The following is a 12,951-nucleotide window of genomic DNA, read 5'->3' as shown; positions in this document are numbered from 1 at the left end:
GAAAAAAAGTTTGAACCTAGAATTAGAAAAGATTGAGTCAAAACTCAACTGAAATTTCCCAGTTTTGACCATATTTCCTGTTCTCTTGAGATTTAAGTTTCCATTTCTGTAAAAGTACCTGTAATATAAAATTCTGCATTTTAAGTGTCCCGTGGAGATGGTGTTACTTACTTTTCAGAGCAGGAGATATAAGAGACATGAATGGGTCTAACACAGCTTCTGACCCAGCGAAGCCTCCTGAAAATAAATGCCAGTTCCCTCCTTTCAGTTCTTTGATCGTCTGAAGCTCTTTGGGATGCCCGCAAAGCACCAGCCAGATTTTATTTACCTGCGTCATGTGCCACTGCGCAAAGTGCACCTCTTCACCCTCATCCAGCTGACCTGCCTCGTCCTGCTCTGGGTCATCAAGGCATCACCAGCTGCCATTGTTTTCCCAATGATGGTGAGGTTTTCTGGAATATATATTATTACTGTTATTGTTAAAGTTGTGGTAAAGTACCTATAACATAAAATTCTGCATTTTAACTCTTTCTAAGTATGCAGTTCAGTTGCATTAAGTACATTCACATTGTTATATCACCATGCATCTCCAGAACTTTTTTCATCTTGTAAAACTGAAATTCCACACCCATTCAATCCTGCCTCCCATTATCTCCTTCCTACCAACCCCTAGGAAAACACAATTCTACTTTCTGTCTTTATGAATTTTATTATTCTAGGTAATTCATGTAAGTGGACTCATATATAGTATTTTTTCTTTTGTGACTGGCCTATTTCACTTAATATCTTCAGGGTTCATCCATGTTGTAGCATGTGTCACAATTTCCTTTCTTTCTAAGGTTGGATAATATTCCATTGTATATCTAAATCACCTAAATCACATTTTGTTTTTCTATTCATTTGTCAGTGGGCACCTTGTTTGTTTCCACCTTTTGAATATTGCTATTGTGAATAATGTTGCTACAAACTTGGGTATACAAATTTCTGTTTGTGTAACTGCTTTCAGTTTTGGGGGAGGAATACAGCTAGGAATGGAATTGCTGAACCATATGGTAATTCCATTTTTAATTTTTTTTATCTAAACTTCTAGATCAATATCCTCCTGGTTTCTTTCTTTTTTCAGTTTTGTCAGAATACATGTAGAGCTCTGCATTTGTGTATTATGTTCAAGGATTAAGTGTTTAGTTAAAAACATATCAAATTCCTGGGAACATCTGGAAGGAATCCTATCAATTTTAAATTTATTTAAAATGTAGTCATTAAAATTAGAAATATGGGGCTGGGGTTGGAGCTCAGTGGCACAGTGCTAGCCTAGTATGTGTGAGACACTGGGTTTGATCCTCAGCACCACATAAAAATGAAATAAAGTTATTGTGTGTTCACCTACAACTAAAAAATAAATATTTTTAAAAATAAATAAATAAAATTAGAAATATGATAGAATTTAATGAGCCAAATTTGCCTCATTCCTCATCCTACCAAGAGATATAATTGATGAAAACCCAAGGGACCCAGGTACATCCTTATGGGTTATGTGGCCTTCTTGAAAAGAAAGTGGAGCAGTAGTTGAGATACCCTGGACTTGCCTCTGTTGGAGAGATTAGCTGCCAGATTCTAGCCAAGACAATTCCTCTTTCTGGGCTTCAGTTTCCTCACCTATAAAGTGAACATCAGCCTAGGCCAAAGGGCAGAGATAAAAACCCTACAGATACACAATGCAGGCATAGAGCAAGGATTTTGGATAGAAATGTACAAAGGATTAGAGGGAATAAAGATGGTCTTCCAAGGTCCCATCATCCCTGATGAGGCAGGCTTATTCTGAGTGCAGCTGGCCTACTTTGATCCAGCCCTGCAGAGGTTCTCCACTCCCATGCTGCCCTGTAGCCCTTCCTGATGACTGCAAACTAGGGGAAGGCAGTTGTCAGGGCCATCTGCAGATGATAGGTTTGTTTTTTCAGTGAGGAAATTAAATTAGTTTCTCTGTAATTTGTGGGGTTGTTGTAGTGATGGTTAAAATATTCCAGTACCTGGTACAAAGAACACATTCAAAATATGGCAACTATTGTGATTATTAAAAATTGGATTTTTCTTGAAATGTTCTCCTAATTGGCTATGAAAATGAGACTTTACTTTTCATTCCAGGAAGAAAATTGGCCCCTTTAACTCACTTCCTTTATTTTTCTTCAGGTTTTGGCCTTGGTCTTTGTCAGGAAAGTCATGGATCTCTGCTTCTCTAAGCGAGAGCTGAGCTGGTTAGATGATCTCATGCCTGAAAGCAAAAAGAAGAAGTTGGATGATGCCAAAAAGAAGGCCAAGGAGGAAGAGGTCACAGTCCTTGTACCAGCTTTGGGGCCTCAAGTTACAGAACATAGGAAAGGGCACATGAAAAGTCAGCATGTCTGGAATCCCAGGGGTTATATTTAGGAGCTGGGAAGATTACCCCATAATGTTCTCATCTGAGAGTGGATTCAGGATTCATGTTCTTGTCTGCCCTTCATTTTTGGATTTAATAATCAGTAGTTTTTCCCTTTGTTTTCTAGAGTCTATCCACCAGGCTACCATCTAGAATATGAACATAGAATCTGTTATTATCAGATCTGATGGCTCATGTTCTTCCCAAAGACCTAATTAACAAGTATATTTTCAGAGAGTATTTGTTATGTACCCCATTGCTGACAGTATTGTGGTTGGCACAATGCAGAGATAACTTGCATAGGACTTTGTGTCCTTCATTTCCCTTAGCACTTAGCATCTTGTCTTCTATACAGTGGAACTTCAATAATTGGCTTACACGTGCAAAGAAAGGATGTACAGCAAAATGAAAATACCAGACCAAGAGATGAATGCACTTGGAAGTGATTCCAAATACAGTTAGGGCCCCAGATAGTATTCTTTAAATATATTTCAACGTGCATTTTTTCTAATATCTTGAATTTTTAAGACCTTGTATAATTAAATAAGCTTTAGAAATTTTAAAAACAAAAGCAATGGAAGAAAACTTTAAATGGAATATTGACAGAATTTACTACCTTAAATGTGAAGCTTTCAGGTATCCAAAATTCTATAAACAAAATTTTTAAATAATGTTAAGACATTTGTCAAAATCCTTTCTATTCAAATAATTATCTCTAATAAAACAATAATAGAATGAAAATGAGCAGTGGACATAGATAATTTACAAAAGAAGAATACAAATGACTAATTACTTCATGACTGAGTTCATTCTCACAAATAAGCAAAGAAATGGAAATTTCAAATACATTTTTTACTTAACAAAGATTTTGAAAAAAAAATGTTGGTAACACTATTATTAAAATGGGTTTCTCCTACAATAAAAGTAGTAGTAGTATAAATTGGATATATCTCTTTTAGAGGGCAGCTTAAAGGAGAGTCTTAAAAATGTATAAGCCCAAACCAAGCACAGTGATATATACCTGTAGTCCCAGCACTTGGAGACTGAGATGGGAAGATTGCTTCAGCCCAGAGCCCAGGAATTTGAGACCAGCCTATTTGAGACCCTATATCCAAAAAAAAGTGAAAAAGTATATGCTTTTTAGCCCAGTAACTCCTAATTTTAAAATTTATCCTTAAGGATATGTAGACAATGTTGACAAAAGATTTTAATTATGTCTACAAGAAAGAAAATTTAGAGTCTAGCCTAAGGCTAGCCTCAAACTTGGGAACCTCCTACCTTAGCCCCCCATAGCTGGGATTACAGGCAGGTGTCACTGCACCTGGCTAAATTAAAGAAAACACTTTATTATGGGAGATTTTAAACATTAGAAAGAAAAGTCAATATTCATATTTTCCCAATTACCTTATTATTTTTTAACAATGTTTATTTGAATCAGGATCTAAAGAAGATTGCTATATTTCAATTGATATCTTTCTTAAGTTTTTTTAGGGGTTTCCTTTCCAGTTTTTTCTTTTTATTGACAAACTGGGTCCCTATAAGCTTTCCCATGATGCAGATTTTGCCAAATGTCTTCTTTGGTGTCATTTAACATCATCTTATATCCATGGTGTTTCCAGTCAAATTGGTCATTGAATCTAGAAGCTTACTCAGATTCAGATATTTTGTTTTGTTTTTTCCCAATACTATTCCATGTGTAGTAATATCAGATTGTCTCTTTTTGCAGTGACTCAAACCTATAAAAGACTTAATTATATTTTATAATGAATGTGAGAGAAAAATAAAAATTATGATAGTAGAAGAATGAGTGGTGAAAAAATTCATGATCTTACTTTGTCGAAGATATAATAATATCTCTTTTTTTTTCCCCCAGGAGGCTGAGAAAATGTTAGAAATTGGGGGAGAAAAGTTTCCTCTCGAAAGCAGGAAGTTACTAAGTAGTCCTGCAAAGAACAACAGTTTCAGGTAAAGCTCCCCAAACACAAAGGAATTTACTATTTGGGATATTCTGTAAACATTCTGACTTCGAAGTAGGGTGTTATCAAAATGCAGCTGCTGGTGTATAGAGCTAAACATCCAGTCTCCCAGGTTCATCCTATGAAAATACCTTTTCCTTTTCTTTGTGGACTGAATACATACTCTGTGCCCAGCACTGTACTAGGTGAAGAGGCGGGCAGTGTCCCTAGTGCCTTCCTCCATAATACAACTGTGCAGGAAGGTTTCCTTATATGTTCTCTGTTAGTCTTTACAACCATTCTCTGAGAAGGTCTCATTTATCTACTTCTGTACTTGTGAGAAAACTGAGGATTATAGGAGTTTAGGTAATTTGCCCAAAGTTACAGTGCTACTGAGTAGAAAGATCAATTTTCAAACCTGGTCTGTCTATTCCTCAAATCAGTACTCCTTATGCTTTTCTTTGTTACCTTCCAAAGATGAATAGGATGTGTTTTTTTTATTTCTAGAGAGTTCTCAGCCTGGTGTGCATGACTTTCCTACGCTTAGGCCTGCCTTTGGGTTGGAATAGTCCATTCCAACCTGGCTCATGGCATCTATAGTTCAGGGACCCAGGGGGAACAAGCTGGGATCTTAAAAATGCCTTAGTTCTGCCACTGATTTTATTCCTTTCTCTACCAAACCTATTGGTCTCCACAAATTACAAGAAGCTAAATTGGTCCATGTGTGGTTTTGCTCCCGTCATCTTGTTTCTGTTTTGAAAGGGGCACACACAGCGTGAAGGAGCTTAGAGGTCGAGAGGGGCAGAGAAGAAAGAAAGAAAGGGCATCTGGGGCATCTGGATCTGGGGAAATTGACTGCTGAATCATTGGGTTCGTTGTGGTTTACACTGTGAGGTAAATTAGAAAAGTCTTTGGTTCCTAATAAATTTTCTATAAGTTATTATAGAAGAAGCCGTAGACTTTGAATTCTCTGTTTCTTCTCAAGTGGGATGCTGTCTTCACTCTTGGCATTTTAAGAGACCTCCTGGTGTATAGAAGACTTTAGAGTACTCTTGGGCTCTAGAGGACCAAAGACTGGGTTTAGAGTCTTGATTCCACTTATTGTCATAAGTGGACAAGCACTTAGCCCTATGATCTTTGGTCTCTGCACCTTCAAATGAGAATGTTATTAATCTCTGTTGCTATGATAGTTAATATGGTGAGAAAGTTCTTTGTTAACTATCAATGGACAAGATTTAGCCATGTAAATAAGAAAATGAATGAAGAGTGCCTGGAACCCAGCAAGCAAATAGTAGTTCCTGATTCTGTGCTCTTGGCATCATAACATGGTCAGCATTTCCAGTGAGGTCTTTCAGAGGACTAGCCATCACTTGGGACAAAAGCTCAGCCTGCAGAATCATCTCATAGGCAGCCTACCTTTTTCTGTTCTGACCTCAGTGGCTGCAGGAGGAATGACCAGAGCTACTGAGAACTGTTAGCTAGTCTTCCAGTCTTTTCACTTCTAGTGGAGTGGCAATCATTATAAAGTAAGATATGTTTTTATCCATATGTTTGACATTCACTGTACCAAGCATTGATTTCAGATGTGACCCCTCTGAGATTAATATATCTGATGAAATGCCTAAAACCACGGTCTGGAAAGCTCTCAGTATGAATTCTGGAACCACAAAGGAAAAAAGGTAAAGAGATCTATAATTAAGGTTTTTATTTATTTTTGGCTTTTGGAAATGGTAATAATGCTAAAGGTAAAATATATATAGTTGTAAGATTGAATTTGTCTAATAAATAGCATGTCTAGGACTGTTGCTAACTCTACAAGAATAGATTTAAGCATAAGAAAAAATTAAGTAAAAATGGTTTCTAAATATTTGAAGAGAGGCTGTTTTGAGCTGTCCTTTTATATAGGTCCAGTCGGGGTTAAATTATTTAAGATGTAAATTTGCTTTATCTGTTTTGTAACTTAATCCTCTTCTTAGTTCTCATTTCAAATTCTAAAGGATATCTCTCCTGTTACCTAACCACACAAACTGGAAAATTGCTACAGGTCTATATTAGTACTGTTAATACAAACAAATAGTATTTATAACAGACTTGAACCTATTTAACTTGTTCCATAATGAGAATTATTGCCATGAACAGATTTTGAAATGTTAAATTATAACTGTTTTCTTATTTTGCATTAAAGTATGTTCTGTATATCATTTGCTAATACCATAGCTCAGTTTTAATCAGGTTAATGAAGAAAATGAAAGGACTTAAGACATCTTTGCCTACATTGAGGTAGGCTGCACATCCAAATTGCTTAAATAATTTAGTCCAAACACCATTTAAGTTTATATAGATAACTGAAGGGCAAAATCTAAGTCCTTATTAAAGATACCTTTTCTAGTTAAAAAAAAAAAAAAAAAAGCCTAGGAAACCTGGTCCTGCTCTTAACCCTGCTGTGCAATTTGGCCCATCCCTGTTTCTGGTACTCAGTTTACTTAGCAGGAAAATGGACATAATGATAAGTTTGCTCTGAGGAGAAACTGAAGTGCTTTGAAAAGTCACAGCCACCAGTGGGTGGTAGTGGTGGGTTTTTTCATCTTCGAATGGGTTAAAATAAATCTGTGCTGAATGTGAGTGAAATATAGAATCTTATTTCCTTCAGAGGAAAATCCAGGCAGCTGTCGAACTGTATAACGCACACAGTTATTTTTAGTTGAGAACTAGTCTACTTGTAAATGAACTTAAAATATAGCCAGATCCAAATTGTGGTGACATCTTCAAAGTATTGTGTTAAAAGCAGGAATGAATCATGTGTTCCCTTTTTGTCTCATTGTAACACTTTTATTCAGTCTCTTCAACTAAGAGTCTTTGCTGGGATAGAAGATTTGGGCCATGAGGTGCCTCAGGGAAGTTCTGGTTACAGAGAAAATGGTGAGTCCCTCAGAGAAGAAGCAAGACCAAGTCTGGCCCTATCCTTGGTCATCTCAAAGCCATGCTGAAGCATTCAGTTATTCTTGGTGTGCATTGGAGGCCATCCAGCCATCCCCATACCAGCAGCCAGTCACCAGATGTGAACGTGGAAGCAGAAGGCCACCTCCTGTTGGTAGTCCTCTTTCTTCTTTCTCTTCAGAACTGCCACCATTAAAGACCCAGCTTCTCATTTTTCAGACATTTTCTCTGAAACTCTCTGCTGGCCTGCTGAGCCACGTGGATCCATTCTGCCATTGAGGAGTCGTGCATTGAGGTCCCTCTTCCTAAAGGATGAGGTGGGGGAGTAGCAGGAGAACAGAGAGAAAGGGGAAACTTCCTTAGTCATGTTGGTATCTGCAGGCTCCTAGGAAGCCCTGGGCCTTAGTTTGATTGCGTACCCTGGGTGGGGGGGATGCTGGTCATACCCAGTCAAGAGGTCTGCTACTAGGACGGTCAGCGCCCTAGATATTGGCAGTACTCACCACTTCAGTCAGGAAGACATTTCTGTCCTGGGGGGGGATCAACTCAGTGAGACCCTTGGAAGATACAAAAGCCAAGGGGGGATATTAGAGTTGCTTAGCTTATTTAGGGGAAAATCAGTAATGACAAGTAAGAATGAGAATCTTCTCTTGGTTTTCATTGAGGATAGAGTAAGAGAATGAGTTGAATTGCTACGAAAGAAATTAGTGTAGATGCCAGGAAGGACTTCCAATTCTGAAGATTGGTCAGTGTCTCCCTTCTAGATATCTAGGAAAGATTTGATAACAGTTGTTTGTGAGTAGAAAAGGAGGTATGATGTTTTTATTGGCCATTTTGTGATACTATTTGACATCTCTTCAGGATACATTCTGATTCCATCCTGGAGAGATCCAAGTGCTTTTGTACTGTCTTCTTAGCTGCCTTAGTAGTGAACCATCATCAGCTCAATGGACAAAATCCACCTTCAGCCACGTGGTTTCTTCATCCATGGGTATCTTTCAGTTGACAAAAAGTTATGACTCTCAGACATAAAAAGCTACACTGGGAAATGAACTGTAAGTGAAGTTAGTTTTAGAATGTAGTTTAAACTACTTTTGCATTTTTTCTCTTCTTTGTTGCAATGAATGTCAAGGGTCTAAGTGCCCGTGCATATAGACCTTCCCTGCCTTTGTGCACAGAATGTGACCAGCCAGCCCATTAGCACCCAGAAAACCCAAGCCTCTCAGTTTTCCATCCTGGAAAATCTTTGTACAGTGGGAAGATCCCCTAGTGTGCTGTCCTTTTATAGGTGAGGAGTTGGCTGCATCACTTTGTTGAATGTTGCATTCTTTACACTCAAAATATATTAAGGTATTCTAGTCTTACTGTAATGACCTTTGATTGATGTCAAAGGAACCCTGCATTTTCCCAATATTTCCCTATCTCTTAAGACCACAGTTATTTTAATGCAGAGACGATTTTCAAGATATTTAACAACTGTTACAGGACAGACACCAACCACTCGGAACAGGTACCTGCTATGAACAAACACTATGATTGCACCAGTGCCTATTGGCTGAATGTCACACTGCTTTCAAATATTAAAATGGCATCCCACTAAATTGTAGAGTTCCTAGTTTGTCTGATTTGTATTCACAAGGCTGTTCTAGGACAGCCTTGGCTTTCTTTCACGTGGTGCAGACAGGATCAGGCATGTTTCTTTAAAATATATGGGCATTAAAATCTTTGTGAGCCAAAGCTTCACATTTTATTACTTTAGGACAAATCTAATCATTGTACCCCCTTTTCCCATTTCTTACCAACTTTCCCATATCACTCTTTGGCTACTTTCTTGCATTTCTCTTTTCCATTGTTTTAGTTCCTTGAGAATGTGCACCTTTTCTTGCTCCATCTTGCCCACCCCCCACGTCATTCAGCCACACTTTTGCATAGGAGGTTGGCAACTTCTGTTTCCCTAGCCTCAGTGCACCCATTGCACTGGGAAGAACCCATTGTGGAACAAAACCAGTGACAGTGTCATCAGAAAAATGTGTTTCCTAACACACTGATACCTTGTGTATGCTAAGTTGCCTGAGGATAAGGAGACCTGCCTTTGTTAACCCTGTGCAGTGCAGTTTCAGGATCACATGTAGGCTTTGAGTTCTCCCCAGCCAGAGTCTCCCAGATCACTATACCTTAGGAACATTAGGCACTTTGGAAGGCTGTGCCCACCCTTTTAGGTCATTAGATTTTTCTTCTCAAACAGTAGTCAGCCTCATTTCTGTTGTACCCAATGGTAGGAACCACTCCCTACTCTTACTCTCTCCACTCTCCCAGGTCTCACCACTCAGCCCCAGTCCTGGCTGCTTTAAGGGTGCTTGAAAGCTGAGATAGTAAAAGGGGGAAGAACTTGAATGATATCTTTCTTGGCTTAAGTTTGTGGTTGGTGATCATGGTAGCAATAGTCATACTGGCAGCATTTAGGGGCAAGAAACTGGGAGAGGCGGTGAAACAGCAGCAGTGTGTATGCATGTGCACATAGTGACAAACGGGACGGACTGTAGCTGCAGGTTTTCATCGCTACTCTTAAGCATTTTGTGCACCTGGCTGTTAGAACATTGAAAAAATGCGGTCATTCTCCCATCTAGGGAATTCTCATCTGAGCTTCTTTGATAAAATAGCTTAAGGACAAATACAGGCAGATTAATATATGAAGAAAGGTGTTTGAAGTTCAATAAAGGAGAAACTGATTTAGAAGTAGAAAGAAAGACAGGTTGTTAGGTGTTTCTCAGGCCCACAGTTGCTTTCATGATGAGAGGAAAATTCAAGAACGGTTGAAATTGTTGGCACACCCTGACAGGCTAGTGGTGTTGTAGGAAGGGAAGGAGGCCAGGGATTTAAGAAAATGATGGTAAGTGGAATTTGGTTCTAAGTGGGCAATTTGCTTTCTAGTCATGACTCTTAAGGAAGAGTTGGTCTACAGAGAGGGCGAAGACCAGCAGAAATGTACTGTAAAATTGCCAAATATGTTTGATTGATAAAACACAGACTGACTCTTTGTGGCTAGATATGATTTCCAACTTCTGAAGGATTGTTGAGAGATAATGGTCTTTACAACATGCAGCTCCTCTCCTCAACTCTTGCTCTTAAAAACTTGGGGGGTAGAGGGCAAGTGAACCATATTGTTCCAAAAGACAATGTGAATAGTCATTATTTCTCTTTGTCTGGGTTGTGACTGGCTTGTAAGTTAGTTATTAGTGTTTGATAAAAATCTGGCATATGCTAAGAATTCAGCTTGGTTGCTAGCTCAGGTTATGAGAGCTGTGACCTTCAAGAGGTCTCTAGTGTTGGGGAATCTGTGGTTTCTGGTCATCCAAAAAGGACAGTTTCTAATTCTACTTTATTTTCTGCCTACTCAACTCTCCACACTTCCCTCTTACTAGAGGAATCAATAATCTTCCCTGCATCTGCTCTGTTGATTTTGTTATCCATGTTCTGTATCTCAAGTTTTCCTGAAGCATAGGAACAGGTTTGATGCCAGAACCCCCTTTTTTAAAAAATCAGAATCAGAAACACTACCCACTTTGCTCTCTCTGCCACTTTATCAAAGTCTCTGAAGTTCTTTTGCAAGAGAGACAGCTCCTCCTCCTAGGACTTTTAAACAATCATTTTTGCAAGTTTGTCACTACATTTTTCCTCACATTTCTCAGGTTCCTAAGCTACATCCTAGCAGGCCAACCAGGAACCCTGCATTGAATGTTCCCAGCTTTCTTGACTTTTTTCTGGTGGTAGCCTTTGGGCCTCCTTTGAGCAGGCCCTGGCTAGCCAAGAAAGATGTCATTCAAGTTCTTCCCCCTTTTACTGTCTCAGCTTTCAAGCACCCTTAACTCTTCCTCCTACCTTTTCCTCAGTATTTCAAGTTCTCTTGGGAGGGAAGAAGTTCTTGATCAAAAGTCCCAAAACCACTACCAGTTTGGGGTAGATAGAGGAATAAGGAGGTCAATCAGTGCTGGGCTTCTTGGAAAGGGGACTGTATGGTTATGTTCTTATTTTTGGTGAGGGACTGAGGACTTTCAAGCCCTCAGGCTCATCCATATTTTAGTGTAAAAAGAAAAAAACATTCCAAAGCCAAGTAGAAGTGATTTTTCTACTAAATCTATTCTTTATGACTCTTGTTGTCCCTGGTCTCCTAACATTAATTATAGAGAATGGGTGGTTGACTCAGTTACATTTTTTTTTTGTCAGAAAGGAAGGTAATTTTCATAACCAAAAGAAGTGTGAAGTAACTATATCACTGCTTGAAGTGTGAAAAGAGGAAAGGAGTGTTACGTGAACCTTTCCAGTAGAAAATTCAGGAAGTTGAATGATTCATCCATAGGCATAATTCTTTTAGAAGATTCTGTGCTCAAAGGGAATGGAATGGTTTCTGACCCTTCTGAAGAGATAAAGAATAACATTTTTTCTTAAATTTAACCCACTTTCAGCATGGGGAATACAGAACTTTTTCTTCTAGCTGATGACATTAATATTTCTTGAGAAGAGGGAGAACCCACCCACGGCACATTTCTGAGCCCAGCAGAAATCAGCAAGCTTGGGCTTCTCTTAGCAGGTTTGCGGATGACTTCAACATGCAGGTTTTTCACATGTGCAATAACGCTGGAAACAGAAGCACCAAACTGAATGTGCAATTACTCCTTTTGTATAAGAAGCCAAAATCCTCCTCTTCCCCTTCTCCCATATTCATTCCTCTGGGATAATAAGTCTCCCTCTTGTTTCTCTGTGTCTGTCTGTCTGATTGATTAGAAACGGCTGCCCTTCCAAGCTAAATAGGGTCGGGTGGAGAGTAGAGCAACCTTCCCTTGCAAGGGGACAACTTGAGGTGCTGGTACATTTCTCTTGTTTTCTATGTTGTTCTTTCTAGTAGGTCCCATGTAGAGATAGAGCTATTTTTGTTTTAGAGATTCCAAAGTATATATTTTTAGTGTAAGAAATGTACCCTCTCCACACTCCATGGTGTAAATAGAACTGGGAATAAATGTGTCATTGTGATAATCCCATAGCAATTTGTGGTAGGAACAAGACTCCTTTTCCAATCTGTGTCTGTGACCTAGGGCAGGTAATTGTGACACTGCATCTCCTAGACCTCTGCCTGCCCAGGCTTGTGTATACTCACCTCAACGGTGAAAATAAAATCTGTAGAAACTGTGTACCTGTAGTGTTCTTTGAGCCTGAATCAAGGGGCTGAGCCACTGTTGAGCAATTGCAGAACTTGTGAAGAATTATGAAGATGGGTGAAACAAAGGTGTGGTGGTATTGCTGAGATGCTTTGAGAGGATATATGCCTCCTCTGTGCAGGTTCTGACTAGTCCTTGGGGCAGAGCCATGAAGGAGGCCATCCGGGCCTTTTCCTAGGGAGCTGCTCAGGCAGAGGCAATCAGGACAGTAGAAAAAGAAAGCCAATTATGAAGATAAAACCAGGCCATTGAGAGCAATTGCTAATATTTAGAAACTGTCCACTGTCCTGAAACTTAGATTTTAAAATCTGCTGTCACCTGGGTTGTTTTTGTGAGTGTTGTTTCTTCTTTTCTCTCAAATCCCATTGCTATAGGGTTGGCGAAAAGGGGATGAGGGAAGCAATGGAGGAAGAGCAGATAGACCAGTGAGGGA

At 39.1% G+C, this 12,951-nt stretch overlaps 1 protein-coding gene across 1 annotated transcript in view; it reads left to right on the top strand.

The window, feature by feature from the left end:
- Slc4a8 (solute carrier family 4 member 8) overlaps nt 1-12,491 on the top strand; it is a 61,415-nt gene extending 48,924 nt beyond the window's left edge. The window contains exons 20-24 of the mRNA XM_027949766.3: nt 269-442; nt 2,188-2,325; nt 4,287-4,378; nt 5,952-6,047; nt 7,206-12,491. Coding sequence (XP_027805567.2) covers nt 269-442; nt 2,188-2,325; nt 4,287-4,378; nt 5,952-6,047; nt 7,206-7,218 — 513 coding nt within the window. The 3' untranslated portion in view covers nt 7,219-12,491. The remainder of the gene's footprint in view (nt 1-268; nt 443-2,187; nt 2,326-4,286; nt 4,379-5,951; nt 6,048-7,205) is intronic.
- The last annotated feature ends 460 nt before the right edge of the window (nt 12,492-12,951 follow it).

Source organism: Marmota flaviventris, chromosome 3, assembly GCF_047511675.1.
Source record: "Marmota flaviventris isolate mMarFla1 chromosome 3, mMarFla1.hap1, whole genome shotgun sequence".
Taxonomy (NCBI): Eukaryota; Metazoa; Chordata; class Mammalia; order Rodentia; family Sciuridae; genus Marmota; species Marmota flaviventris.
The sequence above is the reverse complement of the archived record's forward strand: the minus strand, read 5'-3'. Positions and strand labels throughout refer to the sequence as shown.